Source organism: Colius striatus, chromosome 9 (assembly GCF_028858725.1).
Source record: "Colius striatus isolate bColStr4 chromosome 9, bColStr4.1.hap1, whole genome shotgun sequence".
Lineage (NCBI taxonomy): Eukaryota > Metazoa > Chordata > Aves > Coliiformes > Coliidae > Colius > Colius striatus.
The window spans coordinates 25,990,533-26,004,564 of record NC_084767.1 but is presented as its reverse complement, the minus strand read 5'-3'; the positions used below and the strand labels follow the sequence as shown (position 1 = coordinate 26,004,564).

Below are 14,032 nucleotides of genomic sequence, written 5' to 3'. Positions count from 1 at the left end.
CACCATGGAAAAAAAAAAAAAAAAGAAGAAAAAAGGCAAGGCAAAGAGGTTTCAGAAAAGACAGCCCCTGGAGCGATTTCCAAACATCAAAGAAAAAGGCCTCCAGCGTGTTCTCCTCATCTGATACCTTTGTTCCTCCATTCCATGCCTGCAGGCATGTTCCTAGGGATGTACAAAAGGCACAAGCACTACCTGCCTCCCGCTCTGATTACTTCACACTGTCACTTCAGACCAATCAAAGTTCATTTTACATGGAAAGTGGCTCCCATGAAGCTGGGTGGGACAGACCAGGAGTCTGAGTCCCAGAGAACTCCAGCAGCTCTGTATCATCTGCACAGCCTGTCTGCTCCTTCATCTATAATGCAGTTGCAGTTCAGGTGAATGCTTCATAGAATCATAGAACTGTAGATTGCAGTGCACATACAGGAGTGTTTCCCACTTCTTTACCTCTGTTCACATGGTGATTTGCTTTCTTCTACAGGTTTGCGTTTCTATTTTTATGTTCACCTCTAGGTTACCTTTTCCTGCCCATCTCAGCTTTGCAGTGATGCAGGGCAGGTGGCTGTATGTTTCAGCATTTACACAGTACACTCAAAAGCACAGCACACCCAGCTGCCCAGAACTGCTGCCCTTGAACACATTCCTCTCATCACATTCAGTCTTGTGGGGCAGGGAGTGGGTGGCAAACAAGGCAGTTGTCTTTGGAGACAACTGTAATTGTCAGTCCCTTTTACTTCCCCCAGTCACATAAGGAAAGCTCCTGACAGTAAACTCCTTACTCCTCATTAGGATCTGCTGTTATCTGTGTTATCTGCAAATTCAGAAGTTGTTCCCATGTGGATAAGCTAATAAGAGGGTTTTCCTCACTCTGGAAACTGCAGGTAGAACCTGTCAGCGCAGCACTGCAGACAAGTTCAATCTGTTGGAGATTCTTCTTTATAGACCAACAAATAATGCATACTCATAACTGCAGCATTTCCCTTTCACATCCCAACATAGAAAGCTTCTGTGAGCAAAGCTGGTTTCATATAAACTTAATGAAATGCTGCTCGCTCCTGGACCTCCACTGCTGTACATCCCAAGGCTGCTGTCAATCCACCAAAGTAAAAAATGCTCTATGTTCGTTTTGGTGAGAGTAGTCTCAGTACCAGCAAGGCTGAGGCTTGCAACTCTGCAAGAAACGGGTTTGTGTGAAGACAAGAACAAGCAGCCTGGGATGGAGCTGGCCAAGCCCAAGGTAGGAGCACTAGCCTCTGTCAGCCTCCATGCAGTGAAGACTACATGACAGTCTTGCCCCTGTGCTAAGTGTCTGGGAGGGTTTCTCTGCCTCCTCTGTCTGCAGAGGCTTCCCTGGAGACAGATGTAGTAAATGAAACAGTTTTTGGTTCATTGCCTCTCCAACCCCCTACATACAGAGTTTCTAGGGAACTTCCTCCAGCAGCAAATGACATGAAAATGATGACAATATCCTAGGAACGCCAATTAGTGCCATCATGTAAACCCAGGGGTCTGATCCAACCTTCTAAGAATTCAGTGGAACTTTGGTGTTTGCAATGAATAGTTTCTCTGCCAACTTCTTATTCCTAAAGGTTCAGCAAGAAAAGCTAGAAAAAGGAGCTCACTCTTGGATTTGGGTTTAAATCCAGGTCTGTAGGCATATGCTGCCTTATAGACATAGGCTGCCTTCCAGACATACACTGCAAAGCCCCTGAAATGCCTTTGCTGAGCTTTGCTGAGCTTTAAGTAAAGGCGCTAAAACTGACACCTGATCCCCAAAGCTTTGTGCCATTTTGAGCCTTAGACTGCAGCAGCCTCACACTGGTGGGGGGACAGAGAGAGCCCACCAGCCCATGGCAACTGAACTATTTTGCTAGTAACCTGTCTTTTATGAGGCAGTGTTGATAGATTACATTCCTGATGTAACACAAGACTTTAATTATTTAACAAAAGCACCAAATTCCTTGTCAGCTGTAGCTTGTCAGGAGGAAGTAAGAAAATCAATTAATTCAGAAAACTGTAAAGAGAAAGAAGGAAGGGAAGGAAAAACCCATTGAAATTAAAGCTTCTTTCATTCATCTGAACTGAAGAAGGTGTACAATGGCAAGGTTTTTAATTTCTAAAGTACCTAGACAAGACCAGAACTTGGCCTGGGCTACACAGTCCAACCCTTCCCTTCCCTTCCCTTCCCTTCCCTTCCCTTCCCTTCCCTTCCCTTCCCTTCCCTTCCCTTCCCTTCCCTTCCCTTCCCTTCCCTTCCCTTCCCTTCCCTGTAGGAAGCTGGGATACATATTTTCAACAGTGCTGTCACTATAAACTGTATGATTTCTTCCCATCTGTAATTCTTATTGCATTTTACTTCAGTTATAGTGTAGCTGAACACAGATCTGTCTGCCAAAGTTGGATGTTTAGAAATGCCACCTGTTCTTGACCCGTGTGATTGAAATGGAGAGATTACTCTGTTCAAATGTTTAACTCCCTGCGAAGCATGTGGCCAGAGAAATCCCTGTGCTACTAAAGCTCTCGAGTCACTGAAGTCAGGCAAAGCTATTCCATTACTAGAAGGCTTCAGTATTACTGGATTTATCTTGATTGCCCATATTTCTTAAAAGCTAAAGGGTATTTCACACCTCCAGAACACAGAGAATTTCTTACTTCATAATTGCAAAAAGCACAGAGAGAAGCACTGCAGAGAGGTGAAAATGAGAAACTGCCAAGAAAAGGTGAATGAATCACATTATTATTTTACATGTCATTATTAGGTGACAATGGCAGCATACCTGGATGCATTTTATAATGACATTTAAACTAACATTTGTCAGTGTCAGAAGTTGAATTCCACATCATGCCAGATCCTCCTGGAGGAGCATTTTATACCAAAATCTCAAAATAAATCTAATGAAAGTAGGCAAGCATTACTAGCTCTGTAGCAGACATGGAGATTCCCAAAAGAACGCAGCAGAGGCATAGGTTACACCACAGGGCTAGGAAGGATTGCTTCTCTCTACTCTAGACCTCAGTCCTTCCTCCCAGTCCACTACTTTTCTTTACCCAATAGCCATATAATTAAGACCCTGAAAGTCCAGTACAAGATGCTTCTGTATGCAGAGACCATAGTTTGACAGGAGAGATCTGCTCAGTCCACTTAACTGAGTTATTTAGCCTAAGCACAGGACCCAAGTGGTGTGGTAAACACTGTTTCTAAAGCTAGATAGGCTCGATGCAAGCTCAAGGATCCCTGTACAGAGCCCAGCTCTGTCATGCCTTGAGTCATCTATCATTAGCTGGTATTAATCCTGACAGAGCACCCTGAATACAACATCCTTAAAAGGGCTTAAGTGGGAGTTAGTCACTAGTTAAGTTATAAATTAAATCATGAATTAAATTATCCACTGAATAAAGTAAAGGGCAAATTAAATTTCAATTAATTATCAAGTCAAAGCAAGTAAGCCAGTTTACATCAGCTAAGGATTTGGCCTATTTTCTCCTCCCCATGATTTTAAGCCCTATCTTGTTGCAGGAGAAGCTGCATGACATGAAGCTGTCCTGCTGCAAGACACCGGACACTCAAGTCAAACATTCTGTGTATTACTCTGAAGAAACTGTTTAAGACCATTTGCAATCTGCTAAATGCATTTCACAGTGTGAAAACATTGGGAAGTAGGGGGATACCAGCAAACATCTTTTTGTGTCATCCTTTGAATTTCCAGCTAAAAACATTTACCGAAATATCATCATTATGACTAACTCTTTAATTCCTTGCCATAATAATTCCAAATGAGGTTTCACATTTCTAATGCTAGAGACAGAACTGAAGAGAGTGAAGTGTTCTGAAATAAAACTGAGCATAAATTGTTGAGCCACAAGTTGCAAAGAATCACAGACATTAGTTATACCATTTAGCATGACAAAGGTGTATACAAATCCGTCAGGGAGATTGTCTAAACTTCTAGCCTTATTGAAATTTTTAAAACAATGTCCTATCCTTGTTATTGAACATCAAAAACTCAAAAGTATAAATCTCACAGGGCTCAAAATCAGTATTTATTTCTGGTCATATACAATATAATTGGTTGCCTTGATAACACCTGTGAGCAATTTTCTGCTAGCTGGAGGCAGTTGCTCCTCAGCCCACAGGTCCTTTATCTGGGATTCCTCAGGGCCATGTCTGCAGTCGTAAGCTGGGGAGTGCCTGGAAGTGTTTCCAGGCACTGATGCCAGGGAGCAGCCAGGATCTGCTCTGGGAACTTTTTTCACGCTCAGCACAGGGTGGCTGCGTACTGACTGCCAGCTGAGATCAGTCTCTGGACTCTTCTGGTTGTCAAATCATGCCTACATTGTCTGAGGAGAGCAGCAGCTAGAATGGCGCATTTTTTTTCCCAGGAAATAGTGAAACAGTCTCCCAGGGAAGAGGAGACAGACATGTGCTAGCAGGCAGGCTTGCATTTATGAGCATGGTAGTAGCCACGAGCCTTGGCTCTTTTTTCTATAGGAGTGAGGTGAGCAAGAGGAATCCATGGCAGGTCCTGCAGCACACTCCCAAGGTCTGTGCCACCATAAAGAAGAGCCCTGCTTTCCCAAGGGAAATACAGCTGTGCTTGAGGTGTTCCTCTGTTTTCTCCTACCCATCAGCAGGTCAGCAAAGATGTGCTGAGATATAAATGCATCTGTGGTCTGTGCAGCTCTGAGGACATAGGGAAAGGAGCACTTCTGAGAAGCTGCAGAGCCACTGCAGCTTCTTCTACAAGGCAGATAACACCTGCAGCAGCCCAGTACACAGAGGGTACCAAAGGGATTTTTTAAAAACCAATTCCTCATGCCTCCACGTTTCCTAGCAACACCTCTCTGAGGCTAGAGATGTGGTGCCTTACCCACTTGTTCCAAAGGAAGCTGGAGGCAAGTTACATATTGCTTTCTTCCCAGCTCACTCCACTAGTACGAAGCTGTGGTGATTAAGGAATATACTACAATGAGTGGAACTCAATCTGATCTGCTCACGTTGGATGTCACACATAGGAGTTCACATCTCTAGAACAGCATGAACTCAGCAGTGGCTTATGCACACATGGTCTGTGTGGTCCAAGGAAAGGTCTTGCTGCCACAGGCTGAGGGCTTTATGATCAAGGCAATAAAAAGGTGGTGCCCTTAATCCCTGCCTTAAAAGTTCTTGATGTGCAGTTACACAGTGCTGAAAGAGGTCAGGCACTGAGTGGGTACCTAAGTAAGATTTCCAAAAGAATTATTGGTCCAAAATGTGCAAAATGAACAAAACTGAAAGAAAATTTTACTCCATCTGGGCCTTTCCCTCTGGATTGACTGAGCTGCAATTTAATTACAGTAAATGATCAGTCCTTGTTAAAAAACAAAACAAAACAAAGCAAAACAAGATGTAATTCTTCCTCATCTCCTCAAAGCACCTCTTAGCATTTTTGACTTCTTAGAGGTGAAAAGAGACTTTGAAAATGTTACAGAAGTGATCACAGAACTTTTAACATTTTGTTTTTCAGGATAATTAAAAAGAAATTTAATCAAAACTAAAAACAAACAAACAAACAAACAAAAGCTATCACTAAAATCTGTAGAAGAAGAACTTTACAATGGATCCCTTTCTATAGCCAGTGAAGATGGTCCTTTCCCTATGCTCTTCTGCACAACAACTTAGATTTCATTTTTTGGCTATCACTGACCAAATCCTTTCAGCTACAATATATGCATTTGTCACTTGAAACTCTGTTATAATTTATCTGCATTCCTGCAGAACAAGCAAAAAAGGGACTACAGATTTCGCTGCTTTTTTTGTGTTACTGACCTAATCACTGCTAGTCCATTTTATGCTAATATGTTAAAAGGATTCAAGGGTAGCACAGGCACACACAGGGGAGTCTGTCCCCAAGGTCAGTAGACAAGATGAGGTTATCACTGCTAAGTCAAAGATATATCATTTGCTGTAGATGTCTCTTATACATCTTCACTCAGAGGAAAATATGGGATGCTTCATAAGTGGTTTTGGCACTTGTGAATTATCCCTCTCTCCCTGCTCATGAAGATAAATGCCGTAATGATTCGCAGCCATCAGGTATTTTCTGTATTTGGAGTACTCAAACTGTGAACCATGATTATGCCTTCTCATTGGATAAGTTAAGGTCGACTGCCTAGCTACCTGGGGAAGACAGGAATGATTTGCACTGGCTTACAGGCAATGAATGGAAGAAGGTAGCATATCTTCTCTCTCACCATGTCTTATTCTGCTAATCTCACGCTGAATAATACGTTCAGTATGTCAAACCTTTCTTTTTACTTTAAGGCTACTTGGCAGCTGAATCTGCCAGCTGAGACGAGTCCAGCTGAGATGGCAGCAGCCACTTCATTAGTTCCATATTTATTTGGTTTTGACACTTTTGTGGAGCCATTGACAAAGTTTTTGTAACCAGTGAGAAAAGGACGTTTATAGGTCAGGTTTTTTCCAAGTTCCACGTGAATTTTAGGGTGTGGTCCTCGTCTGTGCTACAACAAACAGAATTTCCTTATGGGTTGACAGACATCGCTTGAGTATGAACTGGGTCATGTTTTCTTTGTGAGATAAAACTTACTGCCTTCACAGCTGTCACTTTTTTTTCATGAAGAGGAAATTCAAGCATTTAAAGTAGCATTTAAATATGAAAACTTGATAGACATCTCTGACAATAAAGACACAGCTGTTAACAATACACTGAAAATACTGTAGTGGAACTGCAAAGGACGCTGAAACCCTGTCTCTGGTTAAGTGTGAGGATAACCTCCAGGTGAGAGCAGCTTCGTCATTTACTTAACACAAGGAGTAGTGCTTGTATTTGTGTGTTGTACAGTACTGGGCAGAAATGTCCTAAGGATCCTGTCATCCAGATGCTGCACAAATAAGAACAGAACTTCCCAAGCTTCTGTGAACAAAGCATAAGCCCTGGAAAGATAGTTCTTCACATGCTAGGCTGGAGTCATGCTTATATTTTACTCAAGTGGTAGAAATGCACCATTCAAAGCCAGTCTCCTGAAATCTGTAGTGAACTTGAAGGATGTAAGTTCACAGGGCCTGCTTTATCTTCAGTTGAATAACAAATCACTGGCTGTTTCTGATGTAAATATGGAGCAGTTGGTAGACATAGAATAGGTTCAGACCAAGCTGATCTATCCCACTGGTTCCCTCATCCACTAGTTATTTTTGTGCAGCTACTAATGCTAAGGATGCATTAGGAAAATAAATTAAGTATTCATATGGTCTAGGGACAGGATTTGCAAAAAAAAAAAAAGGCAAGTTGCAGGTTAAAATAGCCAGGTGCATCTTAACCAGTGTACAAAATGGCTAAAGAACAGCTGCTGAAGACACTCAGGAGGCCTTGGCATATGCTATCTAGAAAATATTAAGAGTATTTTGAAGCATGCATTGGCTCATATTCAGCACCCAGAAGCTATTTTAAGTGCTCAGCAGAGACAAGCTGATGTTATTAGGACACTTCTTTTTCCAAGAGACCACAATACATTTTGAGCCAAATAATCCCATCAGAGGGCTTTGTAAACACCTAAATCATATGAAGTGGCTGTGATGATCTCATGTTGGGAATGATTCAGAGGCTGACCTAAGGCAGGTTTTCTTACAAAAGAAAGTTAAGCTCTTTGTTGGGCAGTTTTGGTGCTATGCCTATCATGTAAAAGCGGTTTCCAGAGAGGATCTCTGAAGTCAGACAAACTGCGTATTGGTACAGGACAGCTGGCTCAAGAAGAAGAACTTGAGCTGGAGCCTAAAATATAAGTTTCTTTTCCTTACTAAGCAGCAAAGCCATGGCTAAACAAGCCCTGAAAATACAGCTCTTGCTTTTTTGGCATAACAGCTGCCTCAGAACCATGAGGAAAGGATTCCAGCCCTTTGCTGGCCTTAGCCTCACATCACCTCTCTGTCTCAGTTTCACCCAGTGTAATGGCTTTTACAAAGCATCTTGAGACTCACAGCAAGAAAGAAAGAAGAAACAGGCAATACTATAATTACCTTATACTATGAATCTGTATTATGTGAAGGCATAGACAGTCACAATGAACAACCTAAATCAGAAAGATGAGAAGCAATGTGGGAACAGACAGGGAGGAAATTGGATGACAACAGTGACTGAGAGTTGAGTAGTAGATGGCAGGGATTTAGAGGCCTTGGGAAGCATTCTGATGGACTTGGTAAAGAAAATTGTTAAAAATATGACCAGAATAAAGAGTCTGATCAGAACGAGTCATCCCAAACTGTTTTATTTTGTAAAATAATTCAAGCTTCCTTCTCCCTCCTGGTTTTGAACACTTAGCTATGTGGCCCAGTGAGACCTAACAAGGAACTGTAAGCACTGGCATGCCGGTCTGAAAACTGACATGAAAAAAGTAAGAGTGAAGGGTGCCTAAATACAGCTCAGAAGGCTCTCACCTCCCTGTACTCAGGTTCAAACTCCACATCCAGCTCAGGTCAGTGATTTTCAGCCAGCATTTAGCCACTAGCAAAAATAAGGCCATTTCAGAATCCACAAAGCTTAGGTAGAAATTATCTCAGCTGTTGAGGAGTTAGGCATTAAAAAAATAATTCCAGTGAGGTCCCTAAGAAGAGTTTGCCACTGCCTTAATTTTATTAAGTTACAATCCAGTGATATTTAGCTAATTTTTAATCTCCTAAAACACTGCCTGTAGATTGTCCACTGGGAGAAAGGAAGCATTGATCACATCATGATCCAGTCCTGAATTTACAGATGAACATAAAATCATGAACCTGGCTTAAATTTTTGCCTCAAGAAAATAAGCACTTTTCTCACTATATATACATATAAAATACACATTTTTTGCTCAGAAAATGGAGTTCTAAAATTAAATACAGCAAAGATACAGTCTCCCTCTTCCACTCTTTTCCTCTGCCCCCACCCCTACAGTGCAGCAGCAGTGGTGACAACAAGAGCACGGGCAGAGGGAATGCTAAAGCTAAGCCACCCTGGAAGAAAATGTGTCCTTAAAGAACCCTAAGGAACACACGTGCAATAGCCAAAGATCCCAATGAAATCAACACGTTCATGTTCTTAAAACTAAGAAAAAAGTTCCTCTACTCTTCCAGCAATTATTTTTGTTTCCAATACACTCTTGGCATCAATTGCATACACAGCCTTTGATCAATACTGAGAAAAGTAGAGCTGTGAACCAAAAAAGAATTAAATGAATTAGCAATGAGTCTCTCAAACAATGCTCAACTGCCAGACTTGTGGTACCACTGTTATTTCAAGAATGAAAATGATTGAGGACACCGGGACAAATATTATACAAGCTCATTTTTTTCCCTTGCAACTAATTCATAAGATTTGCGAGTTTCACTTACCTGTCAAGTTCTTCAAGCCAAGTTCCCTGAGTCCAAAGTTCCCATCCTTTCTGTAGTTAAGAAATATTGCCAAAGCATATCGCTCTTCGTAGAGCTTGGTCCCACGAACAATGCGCAGGTTCTCCAGTGGCAGGTATTCAAACTGATTCAAAGCCACCAAAACATAGCCTGTGACTTCTCGAATAGACTGAAAGACAAAATTTAAACAAGTGCATTAGAAATGGTCATTTTTTAATTGTTCTGAATTTCTTATACAGCACTTGCTTTAGTATGAGATGCTGGTACCTAAGAAAAAAAAAAACAAACTTTGGAAAACAAATTCTGATACAACTTAGTGATTTTCAACCACACTTCTGTTTCAATTTAGCTGAGTTTATTAGAGATACTGGTTGGAAAACTAGAAAATTAAACAGGTAGACATTATTTTCAGTTTTATTAAGCTTTAGTAGAATTTCACAGCAACTATTAAGATATCCTAAAGGCTGACTTTGCACAACTCAAAGCAGAGGGTGAGTTGAAGGTCTTTGCAGGATATAAGCAGAATCTACCAGGGCAACAACACAGTTCAAATAAAACTCTGCTGTAGAGGAAATTCTAGGGTCAGACTGAGGGGACACAACATGGGATAAGAGATACACCTCTGGAAGAGCTCACTGTTGAACAGGAATTGATGGTAGAAATGGGAGACAAGTTTGGAAAAGTAAATAAAGACAAAGCACCGATGTATTAACACCCACTTTTATACTTCTAAATGAAAGACATCACTGAATATTTGCAAAGATTCAACTTCAAGTTTCATTTAGAAGTATTGAAACTATACATGCTATATATCCCAGAATTTGATCAAAATTGGTATCAAAACCTTTAGACAAATGACTGCTGCATCTTTAGGTTGGCTGAAATCTTTGTTCACTTTAGATGAAGAACTCAATAACCTGCCTGTTCATAATAAGGAATTGATTGTCTGAGTTGTAAAGGACAAAAATACTCCTAACCCAAATAACTGGAAAGATTTTTTTCAAGTCAAAAAGACTAACAAAACTAAGATAGTTTTAGACATTAAAAAGATTTAAATAGATGCTCTTTTAAGAAAAAAAAAAAAACAGTTAATTCTAAGCAGCTAAAAGAGTTAGCTTGAAAAGAGTTGTTTAAATGTTCTCATAAGAGCCGCATCATCCTCAACTACACTCCACATAGGCTGAGGGATGTTCCTGCCCAGAGCTGCAGTCAGAAGCAAGACCTCCATGAGGAAGAGTCTCTCAAATATGGTTTTCAAATCTCACCTAACTGCATGCTTACAACAGGCTGCAACCACTGTATGTGAGTATATTTATGTGTGCATGTATATTTAATGGTCAGAAATTGATACAACTACTTATGTGTTTAAGTGGATGCGTGCACTTTTGTCTTCCCTTCGGCAAAGTCAATACCTTCAACAATACAGAGAAAGAAACATTCTGCTTAGGATAACATGCACAGACTGTAACTAACATGATGGAGACTCCAGTCAATAATGTAATAAAAACAAACAGGCAAACAATAACAGGCATAAAATTAAACATGTTCAGTACATATCATTAATAGAGAAAGGCAGCAGGGACTAGCAGCACAAAGGACAGGCTCTTGCTTTGCTGCTTCAGTGCTGCTGCCACAATTTGATACAGAAGTGTGCAAGAGCCTTTTAATTAGGCTCGTAAGGTTATTAACAAGTGTGGCAGGATTTATAAGGAAGGATTTATATGCCATAAACTCTAGGCACTATCTGTCTTTCTGAAGTCAAGATGTTTGTACTCAGCTGAAGCTGCTGAAAAAGCTCTGGAGCTATTTCAAGACTTGCTTGCCATCTAAACAGAGCAGGGTGTCATTACACAATTTTGATGAGAACCCAGTGACTTGAGCTAGGTTGAGATGTATGGTTCAGTAGCTCAATATTAAATGTAGAGCTGCATTGTACCCTGGGACACTGATTCCATTATAATCAGAATCTTTCCAGCACTTTCATGATAGCTCTTTTCTTTCAGGCATTTCAGCTTAACCAATTTGGTCAGGAATTTGTTTTTCATCGTACACAAAAATGTCCTGAAGCTAGCTCTTTTAGGGTCTCTTCAGCATTTAGGAAATATTAAAATTATACTCATGGCTTCAATTGCTCAACTTATATTCTAGGGATACTGTGATTGCTGTAATTCATTTAAAGGAACATTTAACTCAGAATTAAGTTAAAAAAAATTAAAAGCAGTTCCAAAACTACATCTGACCAAGTCCTCCCTGCCAATTTTTGTCACTTACAATCATGTTTTGTATTTTTAAAGTATTTACTGCCAAACAGCAAGTCCACCTGAAAAGGCCCTGATTCAGCATGGCACTGAAATTACACATGCATACTCTCAACAGTGTATCTTCACTCTGAAGGTTTGGGGGTTTGTTTGTGGTTGATAATTGTGATAACTCAGAAGGCACATACTTTTTTCTTTGGTTTATCCAACTGAAATGAAAAATTGTGGCAAGCATTTGGACAAGCCAAAGGGTCGTTTCCAGTCCCGTGGCTTCCATCATATTGCAACATCTACTCATCTGCTGGAGAAACTGCCGTGTTAATCCTTGCAAAGTAACATTATGAAAATAAATCAAATTCTAATTTATTAGAATGTAGCAACCTGACTGACCAAATCTTGTGGTCTGTTTTATTTATTTGAGAGTTCAGTTTATTTTTAAATTTAAATGTGAATGTGGAAGGTAGAGCAACAACATGTTTTGAAGGATTGTGTCTGATTGGTCCAGTTTAAAAAAAACCATTCTGGGAGTCCAGCAGGCAGCTCAGGTTTTGTCAATGCTGTCACTTTTCCAGTCACCACAAGTTTTGACGTGTTTCTTACTGAAAATTGGCACCTGCCTACTTGGAGCTCTCTCCAAGCCTTGGTAAAGTCACTGCAAAGCTCTCTGTTGGCTTCCATGCAGATTCGCAAATCCTCACACCAGACAGGATCAGCCAGCCTGATCTCTTCCTCTGAAACTCATGCCAAATTTAGGCATGATTTGAACCTATCATCCTTTGCACACAAGGCTGAACACTTTCCTGTTCAGGTATCCTGAACTCATTTATAAGCTCAGGTATTCTAATGCTCTATTTGAGCTGCTTTTGCTTCAGCAATAATCAGTGTTCCACCAAGAAGATGGAGTGACTCACAGCAGTGATAGTTTGAGCATCACCTCCTAGTTTAAATCTCCTACGAAGGCCAGAGGTCCTTGCAAAAATAAATTTTGCATTAGTCTGACCATGAGGAAAAAAATAAAGGAAAGGAGATAAGGATGCAAATAACTACCATTTGTTCCCATAGCCTACAGCTGGAATGGAAAGAGGCAGATTAATCACCAACGGATTTAAAGTTGAAAGTTTCTGACAGGGAAAACCAAATGAACTCCAGAAACCTCCAATCTTGACTGCTGACCACTGTGATTTTGCAGGATTCACCCGTAACCCCATTACAGTATTATTCTGACTGGGAATTTCTGGCCTGCATGATCTTGCCTTTGCTTGTCACCTTTCCAGCTCCTGAGACACAACTTATTATGTGAAGGAGCTATTGAAAGAGTCAGCAACAGGCTCAGGCTACCACTGAGCTTCTGATGCTTTTATAAAAGCATTTTGGTTCCCCAAAGTTGTTTGGCCATGCAGCAGTGGGAATGAGCACGTACACTTGAACAAGGGAACAGCTGAACTTACAGACTTCCTTTCACAAAGGGACAAGGGACACTGTTAATCGATCCCTGCAAGAGGATGCCTGGCCATTCAAATACAGATGAGGAGTCACATCTGAGGATTCAAGAGCAGAAGGTGTCTGCTCCTCTGACTGGGCCTGTTAGCCATCAGATCCTGAAATAAGAAAGGGCATGATTCTAGCAGGAAACAAAATGAGTGGGAGGAAAGTACTAATCCTCGACAAATCTAAAACATTATGAGCTGCTTTAAAATCACACCAAGACACAGGATCCAAATCTGACAGATTTATCAGAGAAAATATCTTCATCTACATATTTCAGGCAGGAGATCATAGAATGGTAGGGGTTGGAAGGGACCTTTAGAGATCATCTAGTCCAACCCCCCTGCAGAAGCAGGTCCACCTAGATTAGGTCGCATAAGAAGATGTCCAGGCAAGTCTTGAAGACCTCCAAGGAAGGAGACTCCACAACCCCTCTGGGCAGCCTGTGCCAGGGCTCCCTCACCCTCACAGTGAAATAGTTTTTTCTTATGTTTAAGTGGAACTTTTTGTGTTCCAGCTTCATCCCCTTACCCCTTGTCCTGTTACTATCTACTATAGTAAAAAGGGATGCCCCAATCTCCTGACACCAACCCTTTAGATATTTATAGATGTTAATAAGATCACCCCTCAATCTCTTCTCCAGACTAAACAGCCGCAGTTCCCGCAGTCTTTCCTCATATGAAAGATGTTCCAGTCCCCTGATCATCTTGGTGGCCCTGTGCTGGATTCTTTCCAGCACTTCCCTGTCCCTCTTGAGCTGAGGAGTCCAGAACTGCACATAGTACTCCAGATAGAGATAAGTACTTGTGTTCCACAGCTTGCTGTTCCTAAGGCCCAGTGCTGCTCTATGTCCCAAAATCAGGACAGGTACCCTATAAACTAGTCTCCTAACAGCCTCTACAATCCCAAC

General features: G+C 41.1%; 1 protein-coding gene across 1 annotated transcript in view; it reads right to left on the bottom strand.

The window, feature by feature from the left end:
• ERBB4 (erb-b2 receptor tyrosine kinase 4) overlaps positions 1–14,032 on the bottom strand; it is a 422,209-nt gene that overhangs the window by 305,995 nt on the left and 102,182 nt on the right. Inside the window, exon 4 of the mRNA XM_062001955.1 lies at positions 9,362–9,548. Coding sequence (XP_061857939.1) covers positions 9,362–9,548 — 187 coding nt within the window. The remainder of the gene's footprint in view (positions 1–9,361; positions 9,549–14,032) is intronic.